The 12,595-nt window shown below is 52.9% G+C and overlaps 1 protein-coding gene across 2 annotated transcripts in view; it reads right to left on the minus strand.

Moving 5' to 3' along the window:
* Window positions 1–4,159: 4,159 nt before the first annotated feature.
* The window catches only part of ARHGAP10 (Rho GTPase activating protein 10), a 283,230-nt gene continuing 274,794 nt past the window's right edge, over window positions 4,160–12,595 (minus strand). For both annotated transcript variants that reach the window (XM_045516376.2, XM_010954572.3), the window contains 2 exons: window positions 11,535–11,626; window positions 4,160–4,892 (listed from right to left, as the gene is read on the minus strand). In XM_045516376.2, coding sequence (XP_045372332.2) covers window positions 4,804–4,892; window positions 11,535–11,626 — 181 coding nt within the window. In that variant the 3' untranslated portion in view covers window positions 4,160–4,803. The remainder of the gene's footprint in view (window positions 4,893–11,534; window positions 11,627–12,595) is intronic.

Below are 12,595 nucleotides of genomic sequence, written 5' to 3' on the forward strand. Positions count from 1 at the left end.
CACCCTTCTGTGGGCAGCCTGCACCCAGCCGGTCTGGGATGGCTGTGCTCCACGGGGCCTCACGTCCTCCAGCAGGCTAGCCTGGGCATATACTCGTGGTAGAAGCAAGGCTGTAAGAGAGACTGCTGAAAGGTACAGGCAGCGCTTTTCAAGCCCTTGCTTGCATCAAGTCAGCCTCTGTCCCAATGGCCAAAGCCACTTACAAGGTCAAGGCCAGTGTCAGCGTGGGAGGGCTTCACGGAAGGAGGGGTAAAATTTGGGATCATTCAACCCACGTACCACTCACGTTAGGTATTTTTTCAGACTTCGTTGTCAAAACAGTGATTGTCAAGTTTTCCGTGCTCTGAAAAACCTATTATGCCCCCGGCCAGTGAGGGTCGGTCGTGGCGCTAGTGAAAACTGGCTTGAGCTGAGTCAGGTCGTGCTCCACCCACTCCCCCGAGCTATTCCGCCTACAGTGTTTCCTCAGCTGCCAAACCCTCCAAGGAAGGAAAAATCCAGACACTAACGCATGGGACCGAGCTGCCGAAATGAACCCCGTGCACCTACTGCCCGAGTCCAAAGCGCATGTCTCTCGTTTGGACAAGAATCAAAAGTCTGCTTTCCAATCAAGCTGATCTTCTGATAGGAAAGAATTCTCCAAGATAGTCTACCCAGCAGATTGAGACACTTTTAGCCCAGACGTTAAAGCATTAGGAGCATGTGCCAGGATACCCAGATGGGGCAGCAATAAATTACTGCCCAGGCCAGGCAAGGAAAAAGAGTGCTGACAAGCATCAGAGAAGACATTTGCAGAACCAGGACCGGGGAAGCTGTTTGAGGACACTCTCCTGGAATAACTTCCTCCAGCAGGAGGGAGGAAAGAAAGTTGGGTGGCTCAGGAAGATCTGAAGGGCCTTGGAAAACATCTGGCTGAGGAAGGAGTCACTGAGACTGGCTTTGAGAGACTCGAGGGGAGGACCAGGAAGAAGTTGGGAAGGGGCCCAGAACTGAAGCAAATGGGGAACAAAGACAAAACTAAGATGAAAGAGGCAAGATGTGCACTTAGGAAGGCAGGGAAAGGCCGAACGATGTAGGCACGGCCTTGGCGATGGTACGCTGGAGGTAAGCAGAGGGTGGCTGGAGATGAGAAGAGGGACAGAGACTGACCCCCCCCCCACCACGTACCCTGCCGGCTCCCTCCTCCCACCTCCCGCGTTCACTAAATCATCTCTCTCGCCTTGTACCCTTCAGGCACTTAACAGCATCATTTGTCACAACGTCCCAGGGAGGTTGGTACCACTCTCTCCATTTCACGGAAGGAAAGTGAAGCATAACGAGGTCAAGTGAACTTGCCCAAGGTCACTAAGGTATAAAATAATGAAAATAGGATTTCACAATAGGTGGTTGTTTTTTAACTCAAAACACGCACTTTTAGCCCATTTTAGTTTCCTAGAACTACCGTCACGAGGTACTACAAACTGGGTGGCTGAAAAACAACAGAAAGGTTCTGTCTCCCAGTTTGGGAGGCTAGAAGTCTCAGATCATCAGGGTTGGTTCCTTCCGAAGACCGTGAGGAGATCTATTCCAAGGCCCCCTCTCCTTGGCTCACACATGGCCACCTTCTCCCTGTGTCTCTTTGCACTCCCTTCCCTCTCTGCTTGTCTCAGCGCCCAAATCTCCCCTCTTTAGAAGGACACCAGTCATCCTGGATTAGAGCCCAACCCTAGAGACCTCATCTTAACTAATTACATCTGCAATGATCCTGTGTGCCAAATGAGGTCATATTCTGAGGTCCGGGGTCGGGGGGGAGTTAGGACTTCAACAAATGAATTTTGTAAAAGGCAGGGTAGGGGGCACAACTCAACTCATAGCTCCTACAGGCCCCCAGAGGCAGGACAGTAGAACAGAAAGAACATCTGACTAGCTTATTGAACCTGAACAAAGCTCTTCGCTCGTGAAAGCTTCCATTAAAATGGGATCACTCCCCTGGCTCAGTCAGTCCCCGTGAGGAAAGAATGAGTGGAATGCCCGCCACAGGCACAGACGCTCCACTGCCCTCCCCACCCGTACCCCCAGCTGCAGATGTTTCTGCGCAGGTTACAGCTCCCATAGGCCATTTGGCTCTGTTCTCACCTGGCATCTCTTTTACAAGCACAGAGACACCCCAGGGCCAGCCCTTGGTGACACCATCACATGCCAGGCCCCTGAGCATCCTCTCTTGCCCAGAGGGCCCCACCCCCACCCATCGTGCCTCTGGAAGAACACAGGCTGAGATGTCTAACCCAAGGGGGGCCTGAGCAACATGCTCGGGATCAGCCACCCCCATGCAGCAAAAACACAGGAAAAATACCCCTTCCCCACTGCTCCACTTCTCACCTGGAGAAATGAAGTTCTGCCAGTGGAAGAGAACAGCTCCTGACCCCATCACGAAGCAGCCTCTGGGCCTGGACCAAAGGGAAGCCCCCCGGCCAGGGGCCTTGGCCGGCCCAGCCACACGGGTCCTATAGGCAGAGGAAGACACCCTTCCCTCACCTGTCTGAGGCTTCATTCCCACCCCACTGTCATCCTATAGCACCCAGATGTCCCTGATGACAAAAATACAGGTGAACCACAGTAGGAACAGTACAGGGAACAGCACTGCCCACTAACTGAGCACGTACTAAGTACAGGGCACACTACTTACATTCAGTCACTTTGGCCCCAAACCTCCAAGTACTGTTGTCTTCTTAGGAGGCAGTGACAGAATCATAGTCAACTTAATTTGTCCAAAACCGCACGAGTAGCCAGACTTAGCAGAAACCTCCATGACCACGTGAGTGGTAACAAACACACTTTGGCAGTAGAGAACAGTTTGGGGGCAACAGCAGGTTGGGGGCACCTGTGAATGACGGAATCTTCCTCAGGCAGGTAAAGGAATCAAGTCCCAGTATGGGGGGTCTTATTTCTACTGCCCTATGGATACACACCAGTTCAGAACACTGCCTGGACTCACTCCCAGCGCTCACCTGGCCCCACTCCCTGTAACTGCCCACAGGCTTGCATTTTCCCAGAGAAACGGGAAAGTTTGTCACAAGCCAAGTTTCTCACCGGCCAAGTCTCCCCTCTACGTCCCTAAGCAGCGGGCAAGGGCTGGAAGTATAACTCAGAGGACACTCGGGATTCTGCCACACCCCCACCGCCTAGCCGGGTCCAGCCCTCAGCTCAGGGCTGGTCACTGTCCTGAGGCCCTGGGCTCCTCAGCTGTCCCAGTGCTCTCCACCGGGCCCCCAGTTCAGTATTTTAATTACACTGCATGGAGACTGTCCTTACCTTTATGTAGAACATGGATACTTTTCAACAGGCCTATTCCCCTGTGCACACCTGACCCCAAACTTGACACCTTACATGGTCCAGGGGAGGCGGCTTCCAACCTGATTACCAGCGCTCTTGAATCAGCTCACCTGGGGAAGAGGAGACAGACACATCCTTTGTGATAATCTTAGGGGAGAACTCTGATGGGCCGAGGAGCCTCCCATAGGGAAGAGAGACGTGCCAGACCCCCAGAGCAGACCCGGCTTCAGAATCCTGAGGCCCCTAAAAACAAGCTCCACGTTGCAGGGACTCCAGACTGGGGACAGAGAAGTCCTCCACTTCCAGGAGAGGCTGCGACTATGCCTGTGACTCGGAGGCTGGAAGACAGAGGAAGAAGCATCAGGGCGGGGCCCAGGCATGGCAGGGGGTCCTCCAGGAAGAGTCCAAATGCCTGACCTGCTCCCTGCAGCCCGGCTCAATCTGGATGGAGAGATTAGCGCTGAGGCCTGGAAAACAGAGGGAGTGAGGGTGGGGTGAGGACACAGTGACACACTGAGGCTGGCAGGGAGGGCTGGCCTCCACAGCACACACCCAAACCCCTAGGGGGCAGCGCCACGGCCCCATCCTGGTCAGGACTCACGCAGGTCACGGGGAAAGGTCTGTCCAGGCGGCTAGAGGGGTGTCTGCCGGGATCTCACGCATCAGAGAGGCTGCTGACTCCAGAAACACACCCTGCTCTGAGTAAGCAAGGCTCCTCATTCATCGGTTCTACCTGTGAGCATGGCCCAACCTCAGGGGAAAGTGAGCTTCCATCGGGGGGCTGCCAAACCATGACATGGTACAGGGAGGGAGTCCACAACCTCTTCCCCGCGGTAGGACACAGATCCAAGAGTGAATTCTGTTTTATTTCATGTACAGACAACTTGGGGCAGAAAGGGGGTGTCTGGAAGCACACAGGTGAGCAGCACGGAGAAGCGTGCTGTGAATCCGCCGGTGCCTGAAGTTCAGTGAGCACGGGGTCCCCAGAGCAGCCATCCGGGGAGGAGTGTCTGGGTTTAGACCAATGCGTCGCCCACCCGCCAGCAGCAGCCTCCAGAGCTGAGCGCGAGCGCATCCAGCCAGCACAGCTCTCTTTCCCATCTGGCGGCAGGTGCGTGGGGAGGTGTCTGGGGGTGCAGCCGCCAGTGGGAGAGGTGGGCCGGCAGAAGGCTGTCCTCCCTCTCTCACTCTCCAAACCGGGTAATTAAAAACCACAAGTCCCAAGGCTTGACAAATGAAAAGTCCGTCCTGTTAATCCTGACACTCTTCTCCGCCACACAGACCTGCAAGATTCTGTGCAGGGCATCTCCCTCCTCCCACCTCGAGCAGTGTGTCCCCCACCCCCTGACCCTGGAGTGGCAATCTGTGATCTGTCATTCCTGCGTGTCCAGGTGGCTGTGGGTTCCGCCTGGGAGGAAGATGGCAGCTCGTTGCCCCCAGGCAGGTCCTTGGGGGCCAGGGTCTGCGCGGGGGGCCCCCACGGGCCCAGCGCTACAGCAGCTTGACGTAGTTCTGTGGAATCAGCCCCCTCTTGCCATTCAGAGTCCCTTCCAGCCAGCCAGGTTCCCTTGACGTTTGCACTGAAAAGGAAGAGAAATCCCTTTTTACCAAAATGCCCCCAAAGTACTTGCTTCCTGTGAGTTCACTATTTGGCTCGGCACCTTAAAGGTTCAACCAATACCGAACAGGGGCCATTTCTGGGATGTCTCGGCACAAATCTTCCCAAGAGTTATTTATAGGTGCCCCCTGGCCATCACAGCCTCCTAACTGGTCCCCCAGCTTCCAGTCAGGCTCCTTCCAACCCACACTGCACAAAGGAGCTCAGTGAACTTTCCAGAATGCACAACTGATCACAGCATCCCCCTGCTTAAAGTCCACCATATGCAGGAACAAACCCAAGCTTCCATGAGTCTGGCACACAGGCACCTGGCCCTGCCACCTCCCCAGCCTCCCCTTACTCTGCCCAAAAGCACAGCATCCGGGTCACAGGCAGGGAATCATCTGAAGATATCCTCGACCGTGCCTCTGGGCCTTTGCACGTGCAGTGCCTTCTACTGACATACCTTTCCGCCACTTCTTCACTGGGGAATTCTTCCTTTTTAGAGAACTCTAGATGCCTTCTCCTCCAGGGAATCTGCCTCAGCCATTCTCAGCACTTACAGGCCTGACTGTCCTCGTCTGGGCTCTTGTCTGACTGCCACCCTGGATGGGGAGCTCTGGAGGGCAAGGCAAGGGCTTCCACACCAGGGTACAGCACCTGGCACACTGCACTTTCCATAAGCAGCCATGACGGGTACATAGAGGATGACTGTGGGCTGGATGGCAAAGGGCACAGGGTCCCAGCACTTGTCACCAGGGCTGGGGAGCACTTAATGGCCCCCAGCTGTGGCCATGGCCACAGCCAGGAACAGACGTGGTGGCCACATGCCTAGGACAAAGGGGAGAGGTGGGCTGGCCCAGCTGACTGGCCCAGGGGCTGGCTGCACGCGGCAGCCGTGGTCACAAGCCCTCAGAGCCATGACGACCACAGGACTGATACTGAGGACACAGACACATGCCTGACACACACACGTCCCAAGACAACGCTTCTCTCGCTATGTGCAGTGCACTCTGTTCTATTACTGTTCAGTGCCCTCTTCAACTCAGCAATGGCGCTGGAAGCCCACTCGGTGTATCAGCCCGCAGTCGGACCTGTGCATGCTGCTCCTCTGCTCTCCTGCCCCGCTTCTGCCTGGACCACACCTCCTCAGCCTTCAGCTACCAGCTTAGGTAGCCCCTCCCCCCAAGCCCACACCCAACACCCCAGACCGGGTCAGAGCCCCCATATGTGCACCCTGCACACTCCCTGTGTGTTGGGTGGGGGGTGAGACAGACACGCACAGGGACTCTCCCGGCTCGCCCAGGCTCTAACACAAGATGCCGGCATTCCCCGGCACAGGGCCTGACCGTGAGCATTTGCCAAAAGGATGAACAAACGAGAAGGGGAGCTGCGCCCTCCAGGTGTCTTTCTTGGTACTGTCACTGACCTTCACTCTGACCTCGCTCCTCATGGCAGGATTTTTAAAGGCTGTCACTTAATCCTGCACTGGCAATGCCACCAGAGCTCAGTGCCCGTCAGGGAAGGGGGCTGGATTCCATGGGAAAGGTGCCCAGGGATCCTGCCCAAGGAGCTCCCTGACTCAAGCATTCCTGGAGGTGGTGACCGTGGGAAAGGAATGAGGACAATTCCTCCTCATTCCCTGATGTCCAGATGCCACCTGGCCACCATCTCCTGCGGGGACAGGGCAGATCGGTAGCTCCAGGCCCCACACCAAGGGGCTGCATACTGAACACTCCCAGACACGTGGCAGACAGAACTGCATCCCCTCAGCACGCACTGCGACCACCTCTGCCACAGACCCTGTCCAGCCACCTCCCAGCTGTGTGGCCCTGGGCGAGTCCCACATCCGTACGGACCCAATGAGTACATGATGAGCTACACCAATGCTCCCTGCTTTCATGATTTTTTTAAATTGTGGTACAATACACATAACGTAACATCAACCATTTTAACCATTTCTGAATGCACAGGTCAGTGGCATTAAGTAACTGTATATACATTTTTAGAACTTTTTCATCTTCCCAAACTGAAACTCTGTACCCATTAAACCCTAACTCCCCATTCCCCCTTCCCTGAGCTCCTGGTAACCTTATTCTACTTTCTGTCTCTAGAGTGTGCCTCTTGTAAGTATTTCCTATCAGTGGACTCATACAACATTTGTCCTTCGGTGTCTGGGTTATCTCACCTAGCATAACGTGCTCCAGGTCCATCCAGGTTGGAGCGTGTGTCAGAATTTCATTCCTTTTATGGCTGAATATGCTCTTCTATGTACAGACCACATAATGTTTATCCATCCATCTGTCACAGGACATTTGGGTTGCTTCTCCTCTGGCTATTGTGAATAATGCAGCTTCGAACATGTGTGTACAAGTTTCTGTTTGAGTTTCTGCTTTTGAGTCTTTGAGGTCTCTACCCAGAAGGGGAATTACTGGACTCTATGGTAATTCTAGGATTGATTTTTGAACACCTGCCATGCTGTTTTCCACAGCAGCTGCACCATTTTACATTCCCAGCAGCCATGCACAAGGGTTCCAATTTCTGCACACCCTTGCCAGCACTTGTCAGTTTTTGATAATAGCCATCCTAATGAGTGTAAGGTTCAATCTCACTGTGGCTTTTCATGTCCTTCCGATTTACCATCCAATAACAAGGACAGTGAACTAGTGACAAGAATAATTTGTGAGGTGCTTTCTCCAGAACAGAATCTGTTCTCAGTTTGGGGTATTTTTTTAGCATAATGTAAACAATATGAATGACAAACATCTAAATCATCATAATACAACAAACAGTAGGAACCCACGCCTAACTTAAGAACTGCAGCATGGCCGATGTGGAGGCCTCCGTCCTGGGCTCATTCCTGCATCCCATCTCCCAACCTCACACCCTCCCTACCCCAAGAGGAGCAGCAGCTTCCATGCCGTATTTCTCATTCTCTTTTATTTAACATGATTTTCTAAGATTCCCTCATGTTAAGAATATACGTAGGAACACAAAGGTTAGGTCACGGGGTTTAGATGGATGAACTTTCTAAGATAATGCCAAACTATTTTCCAAAGATTACTCTTTATATATTGGAGGCCTTTTAATGGAATCATCAACAGCTTTTACAGATTAATCTGGGCCACTACTGTTTCCCCCCACAATGGACAGATCCTGTTTCCAGGTTAAAAATAAGCAGTCTGGCAAGCCAGACAGCCCGTCTCCCCGCCTGGACTGGTGGGTCCAGCCGCTGCAGGGCCACTTATCTGGAGAGAGAACAGGACTGACTGGTCACCAGGGGAAAGTACTTCTGAGGTTTTCCAAGCCCAGGGAAAAGGGGAAGGTCCCCCATGGCAGTCACAGGAACACCGGCTGCCCTGAGACCTTATACATGCAACACCCCCTGAGGGATACGGGATGCACTTCCCCGGAACAAAGGCTAAACAAGCATTAGTGTGTCTACTCCAGAAATCAGTCTTCAGCCTCGACTTTAAACTCCAGTGCAGGCCCACACGGTAGGAGTGACTGAGCAAGGCGATCACTGAAGACCCTTTTCCCTTCCACACTCGGGGATAGATTTCCTACTGCTGTTTACATTTGCAACCACATAACTCCTGACAATGTGGCCCAGGGGACACTCTGACCTGGATCTTGTCTTCTCCAAAGGCCACTGGGCTTTTTAAGCCAATTTCCTTTGTTGCCTGCAGGAGGGACAAGAGGGGACCATGAGGCAAGAGCATGTATGATCGCTGGAAGGCTCCACGTGAACAAGCAAACACAGGAAGAATGCCCTGGGCACTTCAGGGAGGCTGCGCACTGCTGGTCTGCAGAAAGGATGTATTCCTGGTGACCCTCCGGTGGCTGAGCTATAAACAGTGGCCACCTGGAGTGACAGAAGCCGATGCCGGGCGAGCCGCCAGTCTGCCTGGCCTGTGGCGATCATCATCAGGACGGACCCACAGCCATTCTACGAGGCCATCACTAGACGTGCTCTGAGCAGGTAAACACTTCTAACTGCTTATTAAGTCTCGCTAAGCGATCAACTATGCACAGAAGATGAAGATGCAAAGTGCACAGAAAAGAATAAATCCTGCTAAAAGGTCTCCCCTTTTCTGTGTCCTTTAAGAACCGCCCTGAGAAGCAGTCAGTCTGGTGGCGTGGGTGCTGCGCGCATTCCCCGTGCATGTCTGCCACAGCAGGAGGACAGGGGAGGCGCCTGCAAGACTAGGAGCTCATGTGAGATGAGATGCTCGTGTGCTCATGTAGGGGGAGGGTGTCAATGCAACAAGCCACCTCTGGAGCAGCCTGCCTGTGGGTAGGGTCTGAGGAACACTCGAGACTCCCTGGGTGCCCCAGCCGGCCACCCAGACAGCACTGGATACCAGCACCACAGAGCCCCGAATCCGAGGCAGGCATGCCTGGGCTCAGAACAGATCCAGGTCCTCGGGGCGCCACATGAGGCTCTGTGGCCAACATTCTCCACAGATGTCTGCACGGAACTCGTGGCCCCAAATGCCGCCATGACGCATGGCCACCCATGGGAACACCCTTGTGGATCAGGGTGGAGAATCTGATGCAGGGAGAACTTAAGGAACTCATCCAGGGTCACACGGAAAGTGGAAAAGCCAATTTGATGTCAGGAAGATAAGTGCAGAGTTGACAATCCACAGCTACCTGCTGTCAACCACTCCCGTGTCCCCACAACACACAGATACAAGTAAGTGTGTGATGGTGTGTATGTGCATGCACACATGGACATGTATACAAAAATCAGAGAAAGAAACACATACACACATGCTGTTTTATAGGAGGACTCCTGCAAGTCACCAGAGGACTTCAGAGGTGGGGAACTTCAGTCTCCCATGTCAGACACCTATCAGCCTTTCCCGATATCCATGCTGGCAGGATCGGATTTGGTTGAAGTCCTGAGCCCCATTCCCGTGTCTGTGTGCCCAGAGGAGGAGCCCCTGTGCCCAGTGTCGTGCTGATAGGTCTGAAGTCCTTGCCAGCAATGGGTTTAAGGTAAGCATATGACCTCACCTCTTTAGGGCAGGTAAATGAGGAAGGAAGTTCTGGAAAAGCTTTCTCATTCTTAAAAAGAAAAAAAAAGAAAGTAAGGATGAGGCACCTCTTCAGAACTGGGGCAGCCATCCCCTCCACTGGGGAAACCAGCCAGAGGCTCTGGTCCACAAGCTGAGCACAGTTCAGCAGAGACAGACACTCTGCGGTCACTGACCACATCTCTGAGAATCTGATTAACTGAGCCTGGAGCTCCCCACTTGCAGACTTCTTCCTGTGTGAGTGAACCCGTTTTCATGACTGACTTGACCAGTGTTTGTTACTTGCAGCCAAAGGCACCCTACCAGATACACCTTCCACCCAGGTGACTGTCACACGGACGATACTGTATGGGGGTTCCAGAGGCTCCAGACAAGTGCTCATCACACAGGGTGAAAATTCATCGTCATTTCTCAAAGGCGGCTCGTCAACGCTCTCAGCTTTCCCTGGTGGAGAAATTGCCGTGTGGAGCGCCAACACGTGACAGGCCTGGTGCCAGGTGGCTATTAACCCCGCGCTCCCGGCAGAACCGCACGCATGCACGTTATGGTGAGAGAGGAATGATCTTGCTTCCACTCCAAGCACAAAATTTCTCCACCAAGTGTAATTCTGTCATATGTGAGCTTTTTTGTTGTTGTTGTTTTGTTTTCTGACACTATCAGGAGTCTCTGGCTCTCAGGAGTACCACACAGATATAGCAATCTCTTCCAAATGAAGCAACTTGCTTTCTAAAAAAAACCACCACCGACAAATGCATCCCTGACGATATACTGCTAGGCGCTGTGCTGATCTGTCCCATATATTCCAAGCATTCTGGCTAATCAGCCATTCCATTTTGAGCATCTAAGGTTCTCACTGCTTCTCCAGAACTCTTTTTGGGCAGCTCCACCCACATACAACATCACTGTTTCCACAGCAACCAGTGAATTTCATAATGAGCAGGACTGGGAAGGAAGAAATCAAGGGCGGGAGGGGAGAAGAGAGACACACGCTGAATCATGGGAGGAGTCTGCGAAATCTTAAAGCCGGGCACAGCTCCTAAATGCTTCATGTGTAAATATTAAACAGGCAAATATAATCTATACCTTGGTTTCAATATGCAAAATCAATACCCACATTTAGAGATTCACACACTTCTTAAAATGAGCTAAAATTACATACAGCCTGAGAACGGTAAGGGAACTATAAACCGAAACGTGTCGACAATCGTTCTCCTCTGTAACCCGGATCCGGCAAACCTGAAGCATTTGGGAGGCTTGGCTGGGGACTCTGGGAGAGGAAGACAGAGGACGCAAACTTGAACTATTTCTTAACTCCAAGCGACACTGACCTCTTTACATCAGGAGAAACATGTCCCAAATGAAGACCCTCAAGAGTTAAAGGGGTTGGAGAAGCACCAAGATTAAAGCCAAGGTGCTCTCCCACAGCCCCCTGGGCTTCGGGTCCTGGGAGCCACACAGGCTGGCTCTGGTCCATCCAAAGCATCAAGGGACAGACTTGTGCTCCCGAGAAGCCCACGACCAGGGACCGCCTGCCCACTCTGGGCTTGCAGACAGCCTACCACAAAGCTCCTGCTAATACTTACCATCCTCGAAAATCGCTCCGATTTCAAAAGATAATTCCGAGCTGTGTTCTGCTTCACACGGATACACCGCCCGAGCCTTCCGATGGATGACGCTGGAAGGGGAGCACACAGGATACACGCTGAAACGTGCGGAAACGGGAGCAAGAAACCTCACCTTTCCCCCACCCGCTCTGCCCGAACCTCCTGGGTATGTCGGCAGCGGGGCCACGCCTTCCAAAAAAGAAATTAGCAGGGACATGAACATCAAACAAACCCACAGCACTTGACTCATAAATGATGGGTTTCAAACTCAAATCTTTCTTGAGGGAGCCTCTCTGAAAAGCTTTCCCCGAACCTCTTCAGCTAATTCTCCTCTCCGCTTGGTGGGATGCCCTTTCGTAGCATTCAGCATCACTAGGGCCACAAGGCATGTTTATTTCCACAGCATTTCAGTTTATCTATGAAAGAAAAGCACTGGTGTCTCGAGATGGAAGGCGGGCAGTGACGGGCAGAGGCACACAGACACGAGTGGCTACAGCCATGCACCGCAGACTCCGATCTGTCTACACTGACAGCCTGCTTCCTTGCCACCCTGGAAGGGGCTCGTTGTCCTCAGCGGGATCTTCTTTATCTGACCCCCTCACTCTTGCCCCCAAGAGGCACATCAGGCTCAGCTTCTCACCAAGTGTCAAAACGTCCTGTGTCCTTGCAGGAAACGAACACAAGTGGGGAAGGATGGAAACCACGCTACCAGCCAGGTGCACCCAAGCCAGGAGGAAGTAAGACGAGGGGAAGCCACTGATGGGAAGAGGAGCCTCAGCCGGCTGCCCCCGAGGAAGGGCTTGCTAACAGCCAGCACCTCTGGCCCTTTAAGCGGCTGTTAAAAACTGTTTCCAGTGCCCAGTTTATCTTCACTGAAAACAAAGCACGTGCTTTGTATTCATGTATAAAAAGTTCTTCAAGGGGGGAGGATATATATAGCTCAAGTGGTAAAGCGCATGCTTAGCATGTACAAGGTCCTGGGTTCAATCCCCAGTACCTCCTCTAAAAGTAAATAAATAAACCTAATTACCTCTCCCCCA

Source organism: Camelus bactrianus, chromosome 2 (genome assembly GCF_048773025.1).
Source record: "Camelus bactrianus isolate YW-2024 breed Bactrian camel chromosome 2, ASM4877302v1, whole genome shotgun sequence".
In the NCBI taxonomy this organism is placed as follows: domain Eukaryota; kingdom Metazoa; phylum Chordata; class Mammalia; order Artiodactyla; family Camelidae; genus Camelus; species Camelus bactrianus.